At 42.0% G+C, this 25,108-nt stretch overlaps 1 protein-coding gene across 9 annotated transcripts in view; it reads left to right on the forward strand.

The window, feature by feature from the left end:
* The first annotated feature begins 326 nt into the window (after positions 1-326).
* ZNF488 (zinc finger protein 488) overlaps positions 327-25,108 on the forward strand; it is a 39,966-nt gene continuing 15,184 nt past the window's right edge. The window contains exons 1-6 of one of the 9 annotated variants that reach the window (XM_043980830.1): positions 327-782; positions 1,664-1,797; positions 12,491-12,540; positions 13,199-13,460; positions 16,469-16,691; positions 24,269-24,497. In XM_043980830.1, coding sequence (XP_043836765.1) covers positions 16,476-16,691; positions 24,269-24,497 — 445 coding nt within the window. In that variant the 5' untranslated portion in view covers positions 327-782; positions 1,664-1,797; positions 12,491-12,540; positions 13,199-13,460; positions 16,469-16,475. Of the gene's footprint in view, positions 783-1,002; positions 1,120-1,484; positions 1,798-2,877; positions 2,954-12,490; positions 12,541-13,198; positions 13,461-16,468; positions 16,692-24,268; positions 24,498-25,108 lie in introns of those variants that run through there. The other 8 variants (XM_043980834.1, XM_043980831.1, XM_043980837.1 and 5 more) reach the window with 8 other exon arrangements.

The raw sequence follows: 25,108 nt of genomic DNA on the forward strand, positions 1-25,108 counted from the left end.
TGGGAGTGGGGGAGATGGAGCAACTCGATCCAAGGAGCGCACCGCTTAGCCCAAAGCGGCAATGAGACTGCATCGCGTGATGGGCTAGCGGGGAACCAGGGACACAATAGCCAAAAAAGCAGGAGGAGGAATCGAAAAGGAAAGAAGAGAGGCAGAGAGCAGGGCAGGGGCGAGAGAGGAGCGGACAGAAGGGATGGGGATCGGGAGCAGGGACGGCAAACTGGCTGAATAGGACTGGCGAGGCGAAAGAAGGGGCTCCAGGCGGGGGTGGAATGCGGGGGAGGCGCAGGGGAGGCGGGAGGACGCAAAGAAAGGCGGGAGGAAAAGTGGGGAGCAAGAGGGAGGGGGAGGAGAGGGAGCCCAGGCAAAGGCAGGCAGGCAGGCAGGCAGAGAACGGACCTGCCCTCGTCTCACGCCTCACTGACTCTCGGTGCGCGCAGGCTGGAGACGCTGGCGGGTCAGAGACAGTGGCCACTTTCCTCCCCGGCGGCAGGAACGCACGCGAGCACTCGGAGAGCCCCTTGAAGCCTATTCCCTGTAATCAGGACTCCCACTTCCAGCGTACCCCTTCCCACACCTCACCCCCTTCTCTCCTCTGCCCTTGGTTAGTGGCCCTGGCTGGAGGGGCACCCAACTCTGCGTGCGCGTCCCCCAGGTCCTTCTCCATCCATCTCCTAAGGGCTCCGACATGAGCCTCTGAGCGTCTGGGCCACCTGTGCTACTGTAGGGACCTCGGGTGACTTCGAGACGAACTGGAGTCGCGGCAGCTGCGTCTGTAACCGGTGAGGCTGGGCCAGAAAGGGGTTGGCCCCTTGCTTACTCTGGGCATCGAAGACGACTGGCAGGGAAACCGGGAAGGAAGGAGGTGGAGAGCGAACCCTGGGAGCGAGCAGGTGGGCGAAAGCTGAACCTTCAAGATAGAGATGCTACGGAGAAACGTCGGGAGGGAACGGGAAACTGCCCCCCCCCCATTTTAGTTTCAGTTTCAAGATACCTGGGGAGCGGGCGGAGGGGGTTGGGGGGTTGGCATACGCAAGTCTAGCTCCATGGCTCCGCAGTACATCCGGAGGTTCCCAGACTCTACAGACCTACATGCCTTAGCCAAGCTGAATCCCCCAGGTTGGTTTGCCCACTACATCGCTGTAGGATAGGATTCTTTTGCCTTGCCTTCTTTGGGCTAACCGCACTCAGGGGCGGGAGTCCGCAAAGGTCAAGGACACGGTCTAGGACTGGGAGAGGGGCTGGAAAGTGGATGAAGAGAGAGGCAGTGCCGGGCAGGTTGTGGAGGGAGGGGGCAGGATCTTCTGGTGAACCTGCCTTGGTCTCAGGCCCTTTTCCAATTTCGGTAAGTTGTCCAGGCGTCAGAGAAGGGAAGGAAAGAGGAAGGAGGAAAAAGAAGCGAAAGGAAGGGAAGGAGGAAGCTGTTTGGGGGGGTGGGGGGGGAAGAGGCAGTCTTAGGGAAGCATGGGAGGGCCACACTGGGATGCCTTAAGGGCAGAAGAATTTAGAGGTGAATGAGAAAGCCACTCACTGCTCATTCTCTCCCAGACATTAGCTGCCAGGTAGCCAGAGGTCTTGGTGGAGGGAGCAAATACTTAAAAGGTCCAGGCAGGAAAGATAGAACTTATTAACTATCAACACACAAAGCTTGGCTGTGTTTTAGACTAAGCAAATGGAGAGGAGGATGTTTCCAGAAAACCAAGGGAAGACAACTGAACATTTTACAAGTTCAGTTCTGGGAGCCGCATTGTAAGAGATCTTAACAAACTGGAGCTGATCCAGAGAGGGATGAATAAGGTAGGATGGTGTGATTTCTGGGAAACTATTGAACTAGGTGGCATAATGGATAGAATACTGGGCTTGGATTCAGGAAGACCTGAGTTCAAATCCTAACTCAGATATTTATTAGTTATGTGACCCTAGGTAAGTCAAATCATACCAGAGTGAACCTCAATTTCCTCATCTATAAAAGGGGGTGGGGTTGGGCTTAATTGCCTTTAAGGTTCCTTTCACCTCTAAATCCTATGCCATATGAGGCCTGGATATAGACATTGTGACTATTTAGCCTGGAGGAGGAAAAAAAAAAACCCACCCATAGTGGGGATGGGAATGATAACTGTCTTCAAATATCTAAAGACCTGTCTTTTAAAAGTGAGCTTTTTGACTAATTCTTCAGAGGATTAATCCTTCAGAGGAGAGAATTAGGAACAATGGGTGGAAATTATCTTGAGGCAGATTTCATTTTCATCTAAGGAAAACTGCCTAGCAATTGGAGCTATTCCTAAGTGGAACGCATGGGCTATGGTATTAATTCCTGTTCACTAGTAATTTTAACAGGCAGAGCATGGATGATCACCTGTGGAAGATGTTGGCTAGTCACTGGACTTAGGGAGCTGTTTCTTCTGTTACCCTTTCCAAAGCTTTCTCCACCTCTCTGGATCTCATCTATAAAATTAAAGAGTTGGATTGGATGATTTCTAAGATTCCTTCCCGGGGCCAATCATCTCTGAATCTATGGATTCCTGTATATGTTAGGAAATAGGACTGGCCATAAGGTCTCATCCAAGTCTGAGATTCTGTGATTCTAAGTATTTGTTTTCCTCTCCCTGGCAGGCTAAACTGACCTTAGGAGGATTTTCTGAAATAAGTTGCCACTTTAATGGAGACCCATTTACAATGTATACTTGTGCAGGGAAAAAAAAAAATCTCTGCGTGCTACTCTGAGCTCAAATAGCCAACACAGAGGATGAATTCTATTCATAGACTGTCCCTGGGAATAGATAACACAGCCTCCCCCCCTCCCCTTGACAGCTGTTTTCATAGTAGTCTATTCACTTTGGTTTCTAAATTTTACTCTGTCATCTGTTCTGTGAGTAGGTTTTACCCAGTAGCTAATTTGGATTCTTCTCTGGAAAATATTTGAATAGTAGAAGTTGAAGGCTTTGAAACAAAGGTAAGGCTGCATTGGAAGGGTCACTTTTGACTTTGGGCTGAAGGTGTCCATTAAGCAGTTGCCCTTTAGCAAATAAACACGAGGACCCCTCAGTGTTCTGAAAAGAGAGTAACCCTTTGGGAAATATGCCTTATATTATCTTTAGTTTTGAGCAAAATATCTATCTTATAGTGCTTGCAAGGGTCTATTGTCATAGAATAAAGGCTATTGGTAGAGAACGCAGAGCTTTATTCTGTGAAGACAATAGATGAGTATGTATGTCAGTGACAAGAATATTTTAGTAGGACCCAATATTGGAAACTGGATTCCAAATTTTGCAAAATAGAAACAATCTGGATCCTAGGGAGCCCTGGATGATACAATGACTATTGTTTGAGGGAATCTTTATTTTGTAAAAGTCAATAATGGTGGTCACCTACACAAATATCATGCTAAACAGACTGGTTCAATGTGAAAATATTTATTCTGATCTTGAAGATTATTTCAGATAAATTGAAAGGAAAATAAGAAAAATGAAATTTTATTTTTTGGTATAAAATCCAAGTATTTTCCTTGCTAGTGTTTTAATTATCTGTTAAAATTAAAGACATTTAATTTGATAAAGAGGCATTTAGGATATGTGGTTTTCCAAAAAAAAAAATAAAATATGTTTTATAGACATGAACCATTCAACTTATTTGAGGTAGTTTAGTTTTTTATTTTTAGTTTACACTGATCCTTAATGATCATTTGGCTTATCTCATGTTTAAGGTCCGTCAGTAGACATATCTACATACAAATAACTTAGGAAAAATAATCACACTTTTAAAAAATTAGATTTGTAATTTGAATGTGTTATGGGAGAAGTATAATGTGTGTTTTAATGGAAAACATTTTCAAAGGAAATATACATGGAAAAACCAATATTGTGTTTTAGTTTTTAAATTTCAGTGTTACTTCTTTTAGATGAAAGTAACAGAAGTAATTGTGGATGTGAGCTTCATCAACCTTAGTGATATTTCCCCAGATTACAGATTATAAACAGATTGCATATTACAACTATAACATGAGATATATAGGATACACATATTATATTCTAGATCATAGAGTTAAATTCCCTTTTAATGATTTAACCATTTGCCTAAAGCTGTCAGAATTGGGAAGAAGGAGATTTTTGAAGAGAACCAGAAATTACATTCAAATCTTATAATCATTTTTTTTTCTCATGACAAAGGAGTGGGTGAAAAACCTTTTACTTTAACAAAGGTGATTTCATCATCATTAATTTATTTTGCAAACATTCATGATTTTGAACTCCTGACTTTGGATAAGTAGACAGTCATCTTCACGGTTAATATTTTAAAATGCTGCTACAGAAAATAGCTGTGATGGGGACCAACAGTCTTCCCCATGGGTTGTACCCATAAAATAAAGACTGTCGTTTCATTGGCAACTATAGACCATTTGTGAGTCTGCCCTTAGTCTATAACCACACAGGGCTCTTTTAAGTAGAATAAGCATCCAGTTAAATCTAACAAGCAGTGGATTCACACAAACCAGCTGGATGTAGAGACACAGCCTCATCCAGACAGGGCTGAAGTTTTTGCTTAGGAAAAAATGCCACCTCATTTCTGAATGCCGCCTAGCAGTGTGTCTGGCACTGGACACTCTTCAGAGGCCACAGCCGTGGCACACTGCTTGAGATTCCTTTAACATTTCCCCCCCACCCCCACCCCTTCTGCTTTCCATGGCCCTCGTTTAGCTCACCAAACAGCAGATGTTTGAGGAGTTTGCTTTCCTTTCCTCCTCCATTTAAGCTGAGTATAAGCATCGTTCAGGATCTGTATCTCAGGAAGGTGTTCTAGGAATTCCTTCCTAGCCATACTTGACTTGTTTTTCAGCAGGGCTTGCTGTTGAGTCTGATGAGCTTACTCAGCTGTGCAGGGCTTAGCTAACTATCCTTTCAGAAATTACACTAAGTGGTTATTTTACATCCCCACAGTGCAAAACTTGAAGCTGCGTGCTCCCTTGACTAGTCAAGTCAACAAGCATTTACTTATTAAGTGCTTATTATGTGCCAAGCACTATGCTCAGTGCTGGGAATACAAATACAAGCAGAAAGACATTCCCTGCCCTCAGAGAACTTACATTAAAAATGGAGGGAGGGGGCAACTAGGTGGCGCAGTGGATAAAGCATGGGCCCTGGATTCAGGAGGACCTGAGTTCAAATGTGACCTCAGACACTTGACACTTACTAGCTGTGTGACCCTGGGCAAGTCACTTAACCCCCATTGCCCTGCAAAAAAAAAAATTGGAGGGAGACAGGGGCAGCTAGGTGGTGCAGTGGATAGAGCACCAGCCCTGGAGTCAGGAGTATCTGAGTTTAAATCCGGCCTCAGACACTTGACACTTACTAGCTGTGTGACCGTGGGCAAGTCACTTAACCCCAATTGCCTCACAAAAAAAAATGGAGGGAGACAACACATAAAAGCATGTAGAGGAAGCCTGGGAGAAGAGTGAGAAGCTTAGAAAGGAATAATATATGGAAGGTGGTAGGATGGGTATACAGTTGTCTCTTCCATATCATGATTTTCCCTATCTCCGGTTCAATATATTGTGGGTCACCATAAGAAATTAAATGGGAGTTTTGCGGAAAATGCAAGCAACATGCGAAGGCCAGCCAATAACACAGAAAAAGTTTAGAAACTCAGAAATGGAAAAAAATGTATAGTATTGTATTATATCAATATGTTTTATCTGTTAATATGGTAAACATCACATAAAAGAAAAAGAAAAGGGGCAGCTAGGTGGCGCAGTGGATAGAGCACTGGCCCTGGAGTTAGGAGTACCTGAGTTCAAATCTGGCCTCAGACACTTAACACTAACTAGTTGTGTGACCCTGGGCAAGTCACTTAACCCCAATTGCCTCACTAAAAAAGAAAAAAAAAGAAAGAAAAAAAAGACAAAAATCAGACTTTTTCTCTAGTATAAAGTCAGGGACAATATTTTTTTTACTCAGATTTTCTAGATCACAGGGGCAGCACCAAAGGAACTAGCCAATCAGAGATAGGGACTGTCTGGGTGGAAGTTCCTTCAGTGTGTGAAGTCCAGGGCTGGAGTGAACTTGATGAGTGCAAAGACTTCTGGGGCATTATAGAGAAAGTCCAGGAGGAAAGTCAGGAGTACAGCTTTGAGGGGACCAGAACACACAGTTATTTCCTCTCTTCTGTGTAGGTATGCATTACAGGTTCTTCCACTCTATCCATGTCTCAATCTAATAATCAGCAAAAAGGGGCTGTGATAAGAGTATGTTAAAATGTCAAATGTTTAGTCAGTCATCCAGATTTTATTTTTAACAGGAAGCCAAAATGTGGATTTTCCATTTCTAAGTCCTTTCTCATTACCAAGGAGTTAGTGTGGTGTATTGGACAGAGAATTGGCTTTGGAATTAGGAAGACTTAGGTATGAGTGTTGCATATGACTCATATTGGTTGTGTGACTTTGGGCCAAGGTGCCTCACCTCTCATTGCTCTCTAGGCAATACTTTTAAGATGATAAATGGCTGAGAAGGTGCCAACCTCCACCAGTAGAGGGAGTTTCCTCATCCAAGAGTTCTCTATACCAATGAAATCACTGGTCTAGTCTCTGTCCCCATTACCAGTTACTATGAAGTATCTATTCCAACTAATTTGTGATATTGGACAATGCAAAACATTCATGATTTGGCACTTTGACTTATTTTCCTTCAGATAAATAGACTGTATCTATATATCTTTATGGTTCATATTTTAAGCTGGTACTATGGGTGACAGTTGTGATGGGGACCAGCTTGGTATTTGAGCTGCATCGGTGCTTGTGCCTTAAGAAAACCCAGTGTATAGCAATTGCAACTAATAAGATAAATGATGAACAAATATCTACATCACAAAATAATTCTCTGATTACTGCCAGATCTCCTTAGGCAGTGAACTCCCCAGTACACTTGAGTATTTTATAGCTCTGGAACATAATCAAAGAGGTTGTGAGGTAGAGGCTGAAGAACTAGAGGCCACTGATAGTTAAAGGTCAGTCAGCAATGAAGATGAAGCATATATCAATTTCAAAATCTTACTCAATGGGGAAATGTAACCTAATGGGCCCAGATTTGTTTTATGTTCCATAATACACCTGAAATGAGAGAGGTGTCCCCTTGTGGAAGAACTTGGTGGCAACATTCAAGTTTGGAAAAGGTGATGAATGCTGGTCCTGTGTAGACAAATTGAAGTAATTGCTTGGTTAATTTAGGCCAAAAAGCCTGCTTTGGATTTTGAATTCACGTGAGATAACTATCAATATTTCCATCAAGGTGATAATAATTTTTAGTCCCAGTTGTCATGGCCAGATATTCACAGTGCATCTGACCAGTCATATATAGTACATTCTCTCCTCGGGGCACCTCATATCCTATAGGACATATTTTTTGCTGTTCAGTCATTTCAGTTGTATCTGACTCTTCATGACCTCATTTGGGGTTTTCTTTTTTTTTTTTCTTTTTTTTTTTAGTGAGGCAATTGGGGTTAAGTGACTTGCCCAGGGTCACACAGCTAGTAAGTGTTAAGTGTCTGAGGCCGGATTTGAACTCAGGTACTCCTGAATCCAGGGCCGGTGCTCTATCCACTGCGCCACCTAGCTGCTCCTGGGGTTTTCTTGGCAAAGGTACTGGAGTGCTTTGCCATTTTCCTGTATAGTTCTTTTTACAGATGAGGAAACTTAGGCAAACAGGGTGAAGTGACGTGTCCAGGGTCACAGCGCTAGGAAGTGTCTGAGGCTGGATTTAAACTCAGGTCCTCCTGACTCTAAAGCTGGCACTCTATCCACTGTGGCACCTAACTGCCCTATAGGGGATAGTAGTGGCTTGATAAATATATGTTGAATTGAATCAAATCACTATTTCAGACTGGGGTAGTCTGTTAACTGTTTTTCACTGGCTCCCTATTTCCTTTTGAGCAAAGGTCAAGCTCCTCGGCCTAGAATTCAATGTCAACTACACTGTTTACCCCCTTGCCTTTTTTTTTAACTTTTTTTGGGGGGGGTGGGGCAAAGAGGGTTAAGTGACTTGCCCAGGGTTACACAGCTAGTGTCGAGTGTCTGAGGCTGGATTTGAACTCAGGTCTTCCTGAATCCAGGGCCAGTGATTTATCCACTCCCCTTGCCTTTTTAACCTTTCTTCCTCCTCTAATGCCTTTGCTCAGTACCTATATATGCCTTGCATTTTCCCAACTTTTTGCCTTTGATTATACCATGCCCCATTTGCCTGGAATGTCCTTTTCCCCACCGTCTTCTATTCACTGAATTCCTCCCCATTCTTTTAAGTTCAACTCAAATGCTATTTCTCCAAAAAACCTCCTTTATTATCTCCTGAATTGCTAATACCTCACTGGGATCTCCCCCTGTAGTGTTCTTAACATTTCTTATGCTTTTTTTTTTATCAGGTATTTTTTTTAAAAGTCACATTTTCTGGATGTATACACAAGCCATGTAACCTCTCATATTCACAGGCAACTTTTTTAAAAAAATTTTTTAAATTTTTTAGTGAGGCAATTGGGGTTAAGTGACTTGCCCAGGGTCACACAGCTAGTAAGTATTAAGTGTCTAAGGCTGGATTTGAACTCAGGTACTCCTGACTCCAGGGCCGGTGCTCTATCCACTGCGCCATCTAGCTGCCCCCACAGGCAACTTTTAAAGACTAAATTAAAGAGGGACTGTGATCTGAATTAGTGGAGGGAATTGTCACAATGAGAGTTCCCACTGTAAAGTCAGATCTTTGGTGTATTGGTAAACTACATCCTTTTTTTTTTGGTCAACTCATGTATTCTTGCTGTACTTATCTATAATAGTAAAGCCAAATCTGATGAGACCTAAATATGGGAAATATTGTCAAGAATTTATTTGATATATTTGTATATTTTTGTATTATAGCTATCTGTGTTTAGGTAGAATCTGATTGGGGCAGCTAGGTGACTCAGTGGATAGAGAACCAGGTCTGGAGTGAGGAAGACCTGAGTTCAAATATAGTCTTAGACACTTCCTAGCTGTGTGACCCTGGGCAAGTCACTTAACCCTGTTTGCCTCAGTTTCCTCATTTGTAAAATGAATGAGCTCATGAAGGAAATGACAAACTAATATCTCTGCCAGAAAACCCCAAATTGGGTCACAGAGAGTTGGACATGACTGAACAAGAAGAATCCTCTTACTGGCTGTATGCTCCATGGAGTCAGTGATCATATCTAAACTTTGTAGCTCCTTTTGGGTACATAGCACAGTGCTTTTTACATGAGAAGCATTTAATAATTGTTTATTGAATGGAATTGAAAGTGAACATATGCCTATTTTCAAAGAATTCAAATTCAGTAAAAGCACACTTGATAGTGAAACTATATTGAAAGTAATTTATTCTTCTCTGATGTTTCAGATAGCACTCAGGAGTTATTTAATTCCTTAGGGACACCATTAGAAACATCAATTATTATTATTATACTGTAGAGGTACGTAAGTGCCAGTTATTAGTTCGTTCTGGTTAATTCAGTGCAGAAAGCTGAGTGTTTCTACTTCTTCATGTCTCATCCGATTTGGTTACACTCCTATAGATGTGGCCTAATTTCTGCCTACCTCAGATGTCAATGAACATCTAGAGAGATGTTTCCACTTCCTCTTCCAGACCTCTGGAAGAGCAGCAGGAACGAATGCTTCAGTTGACAGAAAGAAACTGGAGTCTGGGAATGCTTAACTCTAATGAAGTAGAAAACATTCAGTCACTTATGCTGATGTTTTGCTCCATGATGCCAAGGTTTAGATTTATTATTTACAAATCCTATCTCATCACTAGCTACTTGGCAGTATTCATTAAATTTGGAGGAGGCATGGTGGCACAATAGATAGAGCACTGGCCCTGAAATTGAGAGGACCTGAGTTCAAATCTCACCTCAGACACTTATTAGCTGTGTGACCCTGAGCAAGTCACTTAACCTCAATTGCCTTAAACATCCCGTGCCATCTCCAGTCGTCCACTGGACCCAGATAGATGGCTCTGGAGGAGAGAGTGAGGGTGGTGACTTTGCTCAGCCCTCCCTCACTTAAATCCAATTCAGTGCAATTCATGACATCACCCTGATGTCACAGTCCTCTTTGAGAATGAAAAGTCAAACAAGAACAAGAGGATGCTTGGACCTTGGTGCTAATGTGTTCCATCAGCCAGGCTATTACTATGCAGACAAAGAGAACTGGGAAGTTGGGGCAATTATATCAAGATAATTTGTTGTTACCCTTCTTCTGGTTCCTCCTGTTATGTGTGATATATATCTATATGTATATGTATATACACACATGTATGCATGTATATACACACATATACATGTATACCTATATACAGTGCACATATACATACACACATGAAAGTAAATGTGGCATAACTGGCATAGCACTAATTTTGGATCCTTGGACAGGCTTGTATTTGAGTCTTGGGTCATCTGTGCCACTTCCTCTACATGTAGATATAGTTGTTATGTGGCACAGAGGATAGATTCGGGCCTGGAGTCAGGAAGACTCCTCTTTCTGAGTTCAAATCTGGCCTCAGACACTTACTAGCTGTGTGACCCTAGGCAAGTCACTTAAGCTCTGTTTGCTTTAATCCACTATAGAAGGAAATGGCAAACCACTCCAGTATCTTTGCCAAGAAAATCCCATGGATAGTTTTGACACAATATCGTCCACAGTGTCAAGAAGAGATGGACACAACTGAACAAATGAACAGCAACATATACAAAGTAAATAAAAAGCATTGAGGCAGCTAGGTTTCTCAGAGTGCTGGACCTGGAGTTAGAAAGACCTGAGTTTGAATCACACCCTAAGACTAACTGTGTGACCGTGGGCAAGTTATTTAACCTCTTGAAGCCTCACTTTTCTTTTCTGTAAAATGGGAATAATTATAGCACTTACCTCACAGTGATGGTGTGAGGATCAAAAGAGATAGCACTGAATAAATGCTAACAGGCAGTTTGGTAGGGGAGGAGGGTTTAACAGTTGGGGAGAATGTGGTAGATCAGGAATGGCTCCTGAAGGGAGCTTGTTGTTGTTGTTGAGTTGTTTCAATTGTGCCAGACTCTGTGCGACCCCATTTCTTGGTAAAGATACTTGGCATGGTTTGCTATTTCTTTCTCCTAGGGAGCTAAGGATTCCCAAAGGCAGAGGTGAGTTGGAACGGTGTTCCAGACATGGGGGTAGACTGCAAAGGCATGGAGGCTGGAGACGGACTGACGTGTACAGGAAATAGCAAGTGCTATCCAGGAGTGACATTTGGCAACTTTCCTGTCCTATCATTTCAACGGCCTCTCATCTGTGGAATCTTTTTGAAAGGATATGATATAATTGAGTAATTCTGACCTTCTTGGAGGCTCCCTTTTTAGCAATTTCTCTCTAACAATTCCAAAGGAAACACAACCATAAATGACTTAGAGGAGGAATCGAAAGTATGGCACTTGAATTGGTTTCGGTGCTAATATTTCAGAAGGGCTTCAGTGAGATCAAACATGAAGCATCACAGGAAAGGAAAGGACATGGGTTATTTGGAGGACAAAAAGAGGAGAAACTAAAGAAAAAGTAACTCACTGTGTTTTCCAAGGAGTGCAATGTGCAGGATGCACACGGACCAGCTCGAAATCGATGATGCTGAGATGTTTACAGTTCGTACTACTTTTCCTTCACTTCACAGTTAGGAAGAAAAGTAGGAGGGGACATTATCTTGATTTTACAGGTGGGGATACGGAGTACATGAAAGGGAAGATAGGTTGCCCAAATAGATTTTTAAAAAATGCTGTATTTTTATTTATTTGTTTGTTTATTTATTTTGCAGGGCAATGAGGGTTAAGTGACTTGCCCAGGGTCACACAGCTAGTAAGTGTCAAGTGTCTGAGGCCGGATTTGAACTCAGGTCCTCCTGAATCCAGGGCCAGTGCTTTACTCACTGCACCACCTAGCTGTCCCCGCCCAAATATATTTTTTATTTATTTACAAGAACATGGTCAGACTTTGGGGGACAAAGGATGGAGAGCCCTACCTTAGCTCCATCTCTCATTATCCCTAGCGTTCTTCAAGGCTCAGCTTACGTGCCAGCTCTTAGAAAAGCATGTTCTCATCACCCTCATTAATTAGTGTCCTTTCTCCTTTCCTGCATTTATAACATATATGTGTAGCAGCTGTGTGGGTGTGGAGTAAGTGCTGCTGTGCTACAGAGGAGAGGGCTAATTATTCCCTTTCTGTTCCACTCCCCCATCCCACCTCCACCTTCCTTCTGTGGGTGGCGTCACTCTTTTCCAGCCCCTCCCTTTGGGTTTGACTTTCTCTCTACTCAACTTGCTTGGCTCTGCCCCTTGGGGGGGGGGTGATGGTGGTTTCCCTTTCAAATCTGCCTCTGGAAGAAAGTGGGAAAGAGATGGTGCCTGAGGTGGCCCCCACAGCAATACTAGCTTCCTGCTACTTAACAACTTCCTCCCAACCAAAGGCTCATTGTCTCTTTTCTCTTAGGAATGAATCTGGACCTGTGATATCCTTTTCTACTCTGGAAAGTTCTAAAAGTATGAATCAATAATTCTCTCTTTTGCTTATCTCCAAGTCCCTATGCCAAGAAAGATCCCAGAAGTTAAAAACACCTGTCTCTGTCTTTCTTTTATGCACTTACCCTTTCATTCTGCCCTTATTTGTGAAAGGACACACGTGTCCACCCCATGTGCTGCCAACATTGATCAGCACCATGATAGCTGACCAGTTTATCAGAGAGAAAACAGTTCCTTTTAAAACAATAGAGAGCAGAAACAATCTCTTGAGAAGTCAGCATTGAGAATACAGGCTCCTCTCTTTACTTGAAGGAGCAAGACAGTGAAGGTGAGGCGAATGATGGAAAATTGAAGAATCACCAATTCTGTTCTCAGTAGACTGCATCTGTTGCACTTGGCTTCTGCCTAGCCTAGCCACAGTCCTTTTCTTATTATATTATTATATTGCTTCTCCCCAGCCTGGCAGTATTTGTAGGCCTAGGGCTGTGCTTCTGCCCATCCGCTGTCTGGTTGAGAACTCCATGCTCTCATCTCACACAGCTTCCCTTTAGGAAGAGAGGGTCCCATCAGAGAATCCCAGTGGTTCGCCGGGGCCTGGAGATGAGGGACACTTAAAATTTCTTTTCTCTGGTGGACATATCATCAGTGCCCTTTTTCATCTGCTTATTTGTTTTTACAGGTTGTATCCATCTAATAGAATGTAAGCCACTTGAGGACAAGAACTGTTTTTGATTCTCACCTTCCGTCCTCAGAGCTCAGTGTAAGGCCTTGTGCATAATGGGAACACAAGTGCTTGTTTACACTTTACTGGACACTAACTCCCAATAAATCTCATCTAGTCTGATCCTTGATGCATTTCTTGTGCTAGAAGAATACCAAGAAGTGGTCTTTCTTTGGTTCTGGAGAACAAAGAGGTGTTTTGTGCCCTCTTGTGCATTAAGGTAAAAATGTGGGGATTAAATGCCTTAATTCTGTCAGCTACCAAAACATCTTTCTCTCCTTAGAGGGGCTTAAGTAGAATAGAAAGAACGGTTATTTGAATGTATTCCAGTGAAATGAAGATGTTCAAAGGAAAGATAACTAATTTGAAGAGTTTGTGGGATAACTTTCATGATGAATCACACAACCAAAAGATATGACCTCCATGATATAGAATGGAAGCCCTCTGAGGGCAGGACCTGTTTCTTTTTTTTCTGGGGCAGTAAGGGTTAAGTGACTTGCCCAGGGTCACACAGCTAGTAAGTATCAAGTGGCTGAGACCGGATTTGAACTCATCTTTTCCTGAATCCAGGGCCGGTGCTTTATCCACTGCGCCACCTAGCTGCCCCTGGACCTGTTTCATTTTAATCTTTGTATCCCTAGTGACTAGCACGTAGTAGGTGCTTTATAAATGTTTCTTTATTTATGGAGTGTTTGATGCAAGGCTTAGAATAAGATGCTCTGCCAATATATTAAGCTGTTAACAACCACAAGCTGATGCTTTTCTAGGTGGCCTCCTAAGGCAATAGGATTTTGAGTTCTTGGCACTAAGTTCAAATGGTGAAGATGTTCTTTTCATTAGAATGATTTCCAGATGTGAAAGAAAGAATAAAGATGATGATACTTCTTTACAAAGTACTTTTCTCACAACTCCATGAGGTATATGGTTGTTGTTATTCAGTCTTTTTCCAGTTGTTTTCTGATTCTTTGTGACCCCACTTGGGGTTTTCTTGGGAGAGATACCAGAGTCATTTGCCATTTCCTTCTCCAGCTCATTTTACAGATGAAGAAACTGAGGCAAATAGGGTTAAATGACTTTCCCAGGGTCACACAGATAGTAAGCAAGGCCAGATTTGAACTCAGGAACCTTGCTGCCCTAAGGTGTGCAGCACAAGCATCATTTCATTATTTTGCTTATCTTATAGATGAAAAAAAATAAGACAAAGAGATAGATCATGTGACTTTCCTGAGTTTGCACAGTTAGTGGCAGAGTTGGGATTTATATAGGTCTTCTGACTCTAAGACTAATATTCTTTGTGCCAAAGCAACCTTCCAGGGGTGAGTGAAATCATAAAACCATTACATATTAGACCTGAAAGGAATCTTCAAGATCATTGAATCTAAATCCCTCATTCCAAAGATGCAGAAACCGAAGCTCAGAGAGGGAAGATGACTTTTCCAAAGATCACACCATTTTTGTAGAGGTGGGAGGGTCTTGGTTGATTGTTGGGAATAAGGAAGCTTTTCAACTAACCTAAACAGATGGGCTTAGGGCTTAAATTAAGCATGATTTGAAATAAAACAGGATTTTAATCAAAATTATAAACTTGATCTTCAATGCCAATGCCAATCTTTTAATAAGTCGTGGGTACTCCTGCCTCTTAGAAGCTTTACCACCCTGATCATCTTCTATATGGGAATGTTGAGTTTTAGGGGATGATTGGTTATCCATTATATCTGGATATTTCTGGAACCTGCTTTAAGACTGAATTAACATACCAGCCAAAAAGCCAGATTTCCTTTACACACGTCTAAAGGTACATTTCTAGTTTAAGATCTGGACTCCTAGGCTGTTAGAGCTGGAAGGGACCTTGGAGGTTACTGGGTACAACCCTTCCATCTTACCAAAGTGACAGATGTTCCTTTGTCCCCTTTATACCATGGCTTGGTTAGACAACCCTGATGCACTTTGGGTTTGAACAAGTCGCAAGTAAAACGCATTCCATTTCTATTTGTGGTCAGCTTTCTGAGGTTCAGCTGGAAACCTTCAAGTGGGGATGAAGTTACAACCTCTGGAAAGAAAATAGCATGGGTTTAAAGTTTCCATTGAAACACACCCTCTTTAGAAGAGAGGGGAAGGAAATTCAGGCCTCTTGTTCTACTTCTCTGGAAGCAGAAACCTGCTTGATTTTAGAAGAAGATATGCCTCTGGTTGCTATAATAGTTTACCCTGTGTTTTGTTTTTGTTTGTTTTTTGTTTTTTTGTGGGGCAATGGGAGTTAAGTGACTTGCCCAGAGTCACACAGCTAGTAAGTATCAAGTGTCTGAGGCCGGATTTGAACTCAGGTACTCCTGAATCTAGAGCCAGTGCTTTATCCACTGCACCACCTAGCTGCCCCTTACCCTGTGTTTTGCACAGAGTAGGTGTGGAGAGAAAACTAGTTGAATGGATGACACCAGCAACCAAAGGGAACTACCTAAAGAAGTATTAACAAAAGCCAGTCTTGCCAGGGTATCTCTGGGCACTGTGCAAACTGCAAATCACTGTTTGAGTGTCACTATTATCTCTGCCTCTGACACATCTTTAGGGGATTTGTGTCCCTAGTGCTTAATAGAGTACCTCTTACACAGTAAGTGCTTAATAAATAACTGTTGATTGGTGTTTTGGCCCGAGTAACCCTGAATATTCCATAGCAAAGAGTTTGTTGAGTATTTTCTTTTTTTTCCTTTTTTTTGGTGAGGCAATTGGGGTTAAGTGACTTGCCCAGGGTTACACAGCTAGTAAGTGTTTTAAAAATAACCAGATTTTGTACCAAGACTATACATACAAGACAGTGTTATTATTTACATTATGAATAATATAGTCCATTTATTAATTTGTTCAGATGCACTTTATGTACCTTATGTTTATGTTCAGATGTACGCCTTTAATGTACAAAGCATTCTTGTGATTTTGAGGGGAGATACAAGGGTCATGGCCTCTGCCCATGGACCCAGTATACGATTGGGGGGCAGGGTTATATATGCAAATATTTGATACAAAAAATAACCATACAGTAGATTAAAACAAAATACATCATAATGTAATAAAAGCATGATACAGGTCAATAGCTTTCCTATTTTGCTGACATATTCTTGCTCTTTTTAGTTATACTTGTAAAAACAACTTTTAACACCATCGAGAGCATCCCCTCTGACCACACAGGACATTAATCTGAATAGTTGCATATGTCTTTAAACTTTCTTTTAGGTGTGTGATGGATCTCCACCCTTTGCCAAAGCTTCTGTGGACCAATGATAGCAAACAGCTGCACCATCATTTCCCAGATGTCTTTGCCACAGTTCACACCACTCAGGATATCCCAGAAGAAGCCACATTTGGGCCTTGTATGCTCCAAAACACATTTCTAGACACCATAGCATTCATTGCTCTTAAATGCTTGGACAGAAGGAATATCCACTATGTATTTAAGGTAGGTTCTCCTTCTCTGAACTTTATTATAGATATTTCTTTTAAATTTCATTCTTTCCTATAGGAGATCCTATTTCTTCAAACATGGAGATGCCTTAGTTCTGCCACTAGCTGTGTGATTTTGGGCAAGTCATTTCCTCTCCTTTGTGAGCATGGTCTCTTTCTTCACATATAAAAACGAAGCACAAAAAATAATCACTCAGTTCCCTTCTAGCACTAGGAGAGTTAGGATTCTAAGATCCTCGAGAGGGTGATATTTCCAAGAAACAAGTTAATCAGGGGAAAATAAATTTAAGTCTAACTATAAAAAGGACCCTTTTCCACCCCCAAATTACATGTTGTTTTTGTGTTTTTTCCTCTTTGCTCAAATGGCCTATGAAGGGGCAAGCACCAAAAAGGCTGATTGTCTTTCTGTAGAAAAGGGTCCTTTTGGGGGTGGCATTTAAAAGTCACAGCAAGGACAAGATATGATAAAGCATGCGCTTGGTGTACAGGCTATCCAAGGCCTTCCATGTGTACTCATCTAGGCTACCCTGGCCCTAAAAGCACATGCATTGGTGTGAGATGGCTTTACTGGGGCTTGGGCCATAGTCTGTGCATGGGAAACCAATGGTTATACTAATCCAGACTGATTGGGTAATGTAGAGGAATGTATAGTCAGAAGACTTGGGGGCTCATCCTAGCTTTATTACCTTGGAGAAGTAATTTTTTTCCTCTATTGCCCTCAGGTTTTTCATCTCAAAACTGAGATAGACTAGAAGTCCTCTATGATCCATTCTAGCTCTCAATCCCATGATTCCAGGCCTTTGACTCAAACTATTCATTGAAGAAGCATTTATCATATGCCCATATATCAGGAATTTATTTATAGCTATGTATTTCTGTATCTATATGTTTATATATATATATATAAATTTATTTTTATTTATCCATTTAACTATAGATTATATTGTTGTTTAGTTGTTTCAGTTGTACCCAGCTTCTTGTGACTCCATTTGGGGTTTTCTTAGCAAAGACAATGGAGTGATTTGCCATTTCCTTCTCCAGCTCATTTTACAGTAGAGAAAACTGAGTCAAAGTTAAATGACTTGCCCAGGGTCACACAGCTAATAAGTGTCTGAGGCTTCATTTGAACTCAAGTTTTTCTGACCCCAGGCCAGGCACTCTATACACTGCACCATGTAGCTGCCCTCCTCAGATACTTATTAGCTGAGTAATCCTGAACAAGTAGTTTAATCTCTATCTTAGTTTCGTCATGTATAAAATGGGGATAATAGTACCCATTTTCCAAGATTCTGGTGAGGATCGATTGAGATAATATTTGTAAAGCACTTTGCAAACCTTAAAGCAACATATAAATATTAGCCATTATTACTATTTGATCCTCTCGGCAACCCTGTGAGGTAGAGTACACAAGGGTTATTATGCTCATTTTATAGGTGAGGAAATTGAGGCACCCTGTTTAGTCCTAAGGGTCAAAAGCAGGAAATCAAATCTAGATCCCTCCTGACCCCAAGTCTTGCTACTACACTATCTAGTTTCTCAAGGAAGCTTTAAGGATTAAAAATTCAATGGTTTGATTGTGGAATGCAAACTGATCAATATTTTCCTTAATCTTCAGCAATTAAGCGCCTCAGACAGCATTACATTCCTGTCAGCTCTGTATTTTTTTAATCCTTGGCTAAATCTTGAGGTTCATGTATGCACACAAAATCGTTTGCTGGACTTCACAGACTTAGGGGCCACCTTTGAGTATTTAGTTTGGCATTTCAGGGAGTTTCTCCATGGATTTCTTCCAGAACTTCAGCACTTGGAGGGGAGTTTCAGAGACCTTTGGGGGTATTCAGCCCAAAAGGCCTTAATCCACAGCTCATTAGGATGAGTCCATCAATGGAGATGCTTGCATTGCTTACTTCAGGGGTCACCCTTATGGCAACCCCAGGAAAATCTCTTGAGAGCTTAGATTTGGTAAGATCACGTGGATTTCTCACTTTTTTTCACTTTTTTTTTTTTTGTGGGGCAATGAGGGTTAAGTGACTTGCCCAGGGTCACACAGCTAGTAAGTGTCAAGTGTCCGAGGCCGGATTTGAACTCAGGTACTTCTGAATCCAGGGCCGGTGCTTTACCCACTGCGTCACCTAGCTGCCCACGTGGATTTCTCTTTTGGGGTAAGCTTAGGCAGCTAAAAACAAGGCCTAATGGCATACATGGCTCACCCTTTTGTATATGCGCTCCCTCCCTCCCTCTCTCTCTCTCTTTCTCTTTCCTCCCTCCCTCCTTCCTTCCTTCCTTCCTTCCATGTTCAAGTCTCAGCTCTGCCACATGGATGCCCTTGGACAAATAATTTTATCTCATGTTTCCTCATATGTAAAATGAGAAAGTTGGACCAGATTGTCCTCAGAGGGGCTTTCCTGCTTGAGATCTGGGGTCCTGTTGGTCCCATGTCCCTTAAAGTCCTCCGTAGGTCTAGGAAGGCTGAGCAGTCCAAGGGTGATTTAGAACAAAGGCTCATAAACATATTCCTCTCAGCTGCCTCTGAGGGTATTATGCTATTAGAGCACAGTCCAGTAATAGATGTAGACCTTATAATGATGATGGTGAGTACTCGAGAGAAGGCTCCATTTTCATAGACTCTCAGGCAGGAGGGGACCTCAGAAGCTGCCCATTCCAAACAGCACTAGGATGCCAATCCTCTTTACAGTGACCCCGACAGATGGATGTCTACCCTTTGCTTGCAGACCTTCAATGATAAGGGACTCAGCATTGCCTGAATGCGCCAGTTTTCCCTGGTTTTCAATGTTAGCAAGTTGAACTGAAGGTCAGCTGGCACTTGCCTCTGGGCAGCTTTCATCTGCTGTCCCTGGTCTGCCCTCGGGAGCCAGTTAGAATGAGTCTCCCCCCCCTTCACAAGGTAGTCCTTCACCTGGATGATGTCTTCTGGGATGCTTTTTCTCACCCCCTGAACATTCCTTGTCCCTTCACCTAATCCTCATAAGGAAAGGGCTATAGACCCTTCATCATCCTGGTTAAGTTTTCTTGGCTGTAAGATGGGATGATAACAGGACCTACCTCAAGGGGTTAGTATGAAGACCGAATGAGAAAGTGCTTTGCAAACCTTAATGTGTTATGTAAATGCTAGTTGTTGTTGGTATTATTATTATTTTTACCTTTGTTATCATTATCTCCCCCCACCCCCCACCCCCCACCCCCTGAATGAAGCAGCTATGTGGGTGGTACTGTGGATAGAGCCCTGGGCCTAGAGTCATGAAGACTTACGTCCACATCCAGGCTCAGATACTTGCCAGTTGTGTGATCTTGGATGAGTCACTTAATCTCCATTTGCCTCACTTCATCATCTGTAAAATGGGAATAATAACAGCACCTGCTTCCTAGGTTTGTTGTGAGAATCAACAAATGCTGTGAGATAACATCTGTAAGGGGCTCAGCACAGTGCCTGGCACATAGTAGGCACTGTATAAATGCTAGCGATGATGATGGCGATGATGTGTTGTTTGGCAATGACCTTCCTAAAATGTGATATCTAGGATTGAAAATATTACTTCAGATGTGGTTTGATCAGGGCAAAGTTGAGCCATGGGTGCCCACTTCCTCAGTCTAGACGTGTTTTCTCTGTCTGTTTCCCCCACATTTTCCCTTCCCCACTTTGTCTCTTTCCCCTTCTTTCTCCCTTCCTCCCTCTTTCTCTTTTTCTTTTTGTTCTCTCCCCTCTGCTTTCTCTTTGTCTCTGTTTCTCTGTCTCCTTTTCTGTCTCTCTGTCATACTGTGTCTTTCTGTCTCTCTCTCTCTCTTTCTCTCTCTTTGGAGACTAGGTCTCCCTGCCTCTCCCAAGGTGTAAGTGAAGAGTCTGACCACTCATCGGGCCAATTCCACTGCTGATTGGCATTGAAGTTTTGATCTGCTTTGTTGCTGATCCAGACCATTTTGCTTCTCCTTAAGTAGTTGGTGGTCCCCTGTTTCCAGGGGCTCACTGTGGATGCCCCTCCTGCGGGTTGGCGCTCACAAGCTCAAGTGAGCCATCAACCACGGTTTCCCTTTTAGCAGAGATGACAGGTGTCACCACCAAGTCTGGTCATCATGTCTTTCTTAATGCTGATGTTATCATTATTTGGTTGCTATATCACACTACTGAGTCGTATTGAGTTGTGGTCCACTAGAACTACCATATTTCTTCCCCCTGCCCCAAGGGACCAATAGCAGCTGACTTTTATGTAGTTCTTTAAGGCTTGTAAAACACTTGATATACATGATCAGAATTGGTTCTAACAGGTGGGTGCTACTATTACCCCCATTTTATAGTTGAAGAAATTGAGGCCCAGAGAGGTTAGGTGACTTGTCTACATACAGAGTCACCCAGCTTGTAAGTGTCAGAGGTAAGATTCTAAGCCCTTCCCACCTGATTACAAGTCTAGCATCATATTCATATTCTGGGTCTAGCTACATCTCCCCCATCTTCTATTTTTGCAGCTGAAGTTAAACATGAGTTATTAAATTTCATCAAATGTATTAGATTTACTCCATCAGTGTAACTCTTGCCCACCTCTTCTCTCCCTATCCCTGTAGAATGTTAGCTTTTTCAAGGTATAAACTGGTTTTGTGTGTGTGTGTGTGTGTGTGTGTGTGTGTGTGTGTGTGTGTGTGTGTGTATCTAAAATGTCCGTCATTTTGCCTGGTGTATAATATGCATTTAATACATACATGTCTAATTGAATTTTAAAAATAGGTCCTGCCCTCAAGAAGCTTATGTTCTGCTGGAGATTTCTACTATAAGACACAATTTTCCACATATTCCAACCATTCACTATCCGATCCATATCAATGGCAGTTGACTATTGAAGTGCAGGGGAGATACCCCAAACACTCCACCAAAACCTCCAAACACTGAAAAATTCTTATTTTGATGCCACAAAGCTATATGAGTTAATTAAAAAAATGTTAATGAAATTCTATTGTGCCTCATCCATACCGTCCTATTTCATTTGAGACTTAAGGACAGCTAGGATCAGAGAGGGACCAGAGTAATTAAATGGGTTGGGAGTCCTAACTGAATATTTGGGCTTCTCCTCTAAGCTTGTGGGCAACGAACATTGTGGCAATACTTATCTAGTTTCCATATGCTAATGGATACAGACAGTAGCTGTGTGGGCAAGTCACTTAACCCCAATTGCCTTAAACATCCAGGGCCATCTGTAGTCGTCTGGATATCTCGCCACTGGACCCAGATACTCTGGAGGAGTGAGTGAGGCTGGTGACCTTGCACAGCCATCTTTCACTTAAGTCCAATTGAGTGCAAGTCATGACATCACCCCAATGTCATGGTCCTCTTTGGGAACAAAGGACAAATAACAATAACTTCTGATGGTTACAAAGGCTGTACTCTCTGGATCCATATCATCAAGGACATTTATAAAAAACTGGATCTGTTATTTCATTGCTGTATGGAATTCTGGGAGAGAACTCCTACCTATATAGGTTAGCAAACTTGTAGTCTCGAACTTACCATTTTCTCTGAGAGTTAGAGTCTTGAGGATTTCCTGAAAGACTTAAGTTTTACCCAGGGTCACCTAGCCAATATGTAGCAGAGATGGGTCTTGAACATAGCACTTCCTCACTCCAAGGCCAGTTCTCTATACATTATTCACTGCTGTCTTTTTGGGAAATATGATACTTATGTGCACCTATCATAGAATCACAGATTAATTGCTCTAGAATACCTTGGAGTCCAGTTTAAACCTCTTATTTTAAAGATCAGGAAACTGCAGCTCAGGGATTTATTAAATGACATACTCAGGGTCATACAGATAATGTCTGAGGAGGGATTTTGAATCCAGGTCTTCTTTATTCCAAGTTCAGTGCCTATCCACCATATCATGCTGCCTTTCAGGGAGAGAATACCACTGCTCCATCCCTCATTAGTAGGACTTGGCTTCTGAGTTGTTTTTCCAGTCTTGGGGATAGTTTTACATTAATCCATTCACACTGCCTCATGGAGTTCTTGTGACTAATGGCTAACAGGGCTTAAAAGGGCAGTTTGTGGTCATGGAACAGACCCACAGAGGCAAGTTAGCTGACATATCCAGAGATCTAATCTAAGATGTGGGCCTCATTAACAGAAATGCTCTAACTAAATGATCTAATTGGCCACACAGCTTGAGACTCAGAGCAGAAAATTAGAATTTCATAAGCACACACACACACACACACATATACACAGGATAGCATTTCAAAGTTAAGGAAAAGGGGACATTTAACAACTTGCTAGGGGTATGGTCTCAAAGTATGGGTCCATCTGGAGCTCCAAGAACCAAGCCATAACTTTAGGTGTCTTGTGTCCAATAGCGGGATGTGGGGTGGGGAAGGTGATGAGTAAAGGTTTTGAATGGCAGTGAGGATTTCAGCTTCAGGCTAGTACTCCACAGAAAGATTCCAGGGTTAGATGAGTCTCTTGCTTTCATTTCCAAGTATATAATCTTGGGTTAGCTCATGAGCATCATCAATTCTTCTGGTTTGTAGCTACATGAACACTCTTGCAATAACAACGACAACACCACCACCAAAACAAAGCAACTTTACCTTCTGAAAGTTATGTTACGTTGCTATGCTATATTATGCTGTGTTGTGTTGTCAGTCAATAAGCATTTGTGAAGCACCTACTGTGTGTCGGGCACTGTACTAAGCACTGAGCCACAAAGAAAGGTGAATACAGTCTCTTTTTCACTTAAATTATTGTCTATTAGGAGAGACAACAGGAAAACAACTACATGCAAACAAAACATATACAGGATAACTTAGATATGATCACTGGGAGGAAGGAATTAGAATTTTTTTTAAAAAGATAGGGAATAGCTTCTTGGAGAAGGTGGATTTTAGCTGGGACTTGAATCAACTTGGGGGAGCCAGACAGCAGAGATGAGGATGGAGGAAGTTCAAGGAATGGGAGATGGTCAATTAAATGCCCAGAGTTGGGATTTAGAAAGTCTTGCGCAATGGACAGTAAAGGGTTTCAATGTACTCTTCCCTCAGAGCATGTAGAAATGAGTAATGTGTAAGAAGCCTGAGAAGTTAGAAGGGGGCAAGGTTACGAAAGGCTTTGAATATCCACCAGATGATTTTATATTTGATCCTAGAGATAAGAGGGAGCCATTGAAATTTATTGAATGGGGCAGGGGATGACATGAGAAGAAGGAAAGGAACAAGCATTTATTAAACACCTATTATGTGCTAAACATTGTGCTAGGTACTTTATAAATATTATCTCATTTGGTCCTATTGCTGCTATTGTTAGCTCCATTTTATAATTGAGGAAACTGAGGTAAAGCTTAAGTGACTTACCTAGGGCTATACAGTTAAGAAAATGTCTGAGGTTGGATTTGAACTCAGGTCTTCTAGACTTCAGGGAAGGCACTGTATCCACTGTGCCACCTAGGTACCTCAACATAGTCAGACTTGTGTTTAAGGAAGATCAAGCTGTGTTATGTCATGCCATGCCACTTTAGGGAGAATTGCAATGTTTCCTGAATGCCTTCTCGAGATTTTCTTTGTGTTTTTCTTGTCCATTAGGTGGATGTCAATTCCATCCATAGTCCCACTGGATTGACATGGATGAGGCTTGTTCAGGCAGCTTGCAGTAGCAAGGAGCAGAACCTGGAAGCTTACTTGGAAAACAGCCAACTGTATTTCCGTCCCACAAGGAAGATCAGCCAAAATGAAGAGCTCTTCGTTTGGTATGACAAAGAGCTTTCATGCCTCCTAGGTTTCCAGGATATTAAAGCTGGAGCTCTCCTTAAAGGTAAGAGCTTTCTAAAAGACATCCCATCCCCTAAGGAAAAATTAGGGTGATGGAAAGCCAATTCCTTAAAAAATGAATTTCCTCTAAGTGGGAAAAAAATGTCTCCTCAAAACTTTGAGAAAAATCAAATCGTAGACAGAATTGCAGAATTTCATAGTTGGAAAGTGTCATGGGGTCATCTGTGCAATGATGATGTCTGTATAAATGGAGTTCTGATGTATATATATACACAAAATAATTATATAGGTATATATGACTATATACACATATATTATGTGGTATAGTGGATACAGGTACAGCCTAGGTGGTCGCTGGGTCTGGAGTCAGGAAGACTTGAATTCAAATCTGAGTTCAGACACTTACCAGCTATGTGACCCTAATCAAGTCACTTAACCCTGTTTGTCTTAGTTTCTTCATCTGTAAAATGAGCTGGAGAAGGAAATGGCAAATCTCTTTAGTATCTCTGCCAAGAAAACCACAATTGGGATCATGAAGAGCCAGACCCTACTGGAAACCATTAAACCACAGCAACAAGTGGCGAGATAGCAGGTGTATTAGACAGAGAGCTAGTGAAGTGGATAGGAAGACCTGTGTTCAAGTGCTACCTCTGG

Source organism: Dromiciops gliroides, chromosome 2 (assembly GCF_019393635.1).
Source record: "Dromiciops gliroides isolate mDroGli1 chromosome 2, mDroGli1.pri, whole genome shotgun sequence".
NCBI lineage: Eukaryota > Metazoa > Chordata > Mammalia > Microbiotheria > Microbiotheriidae > Dromiciops > Dromiciops gliroides.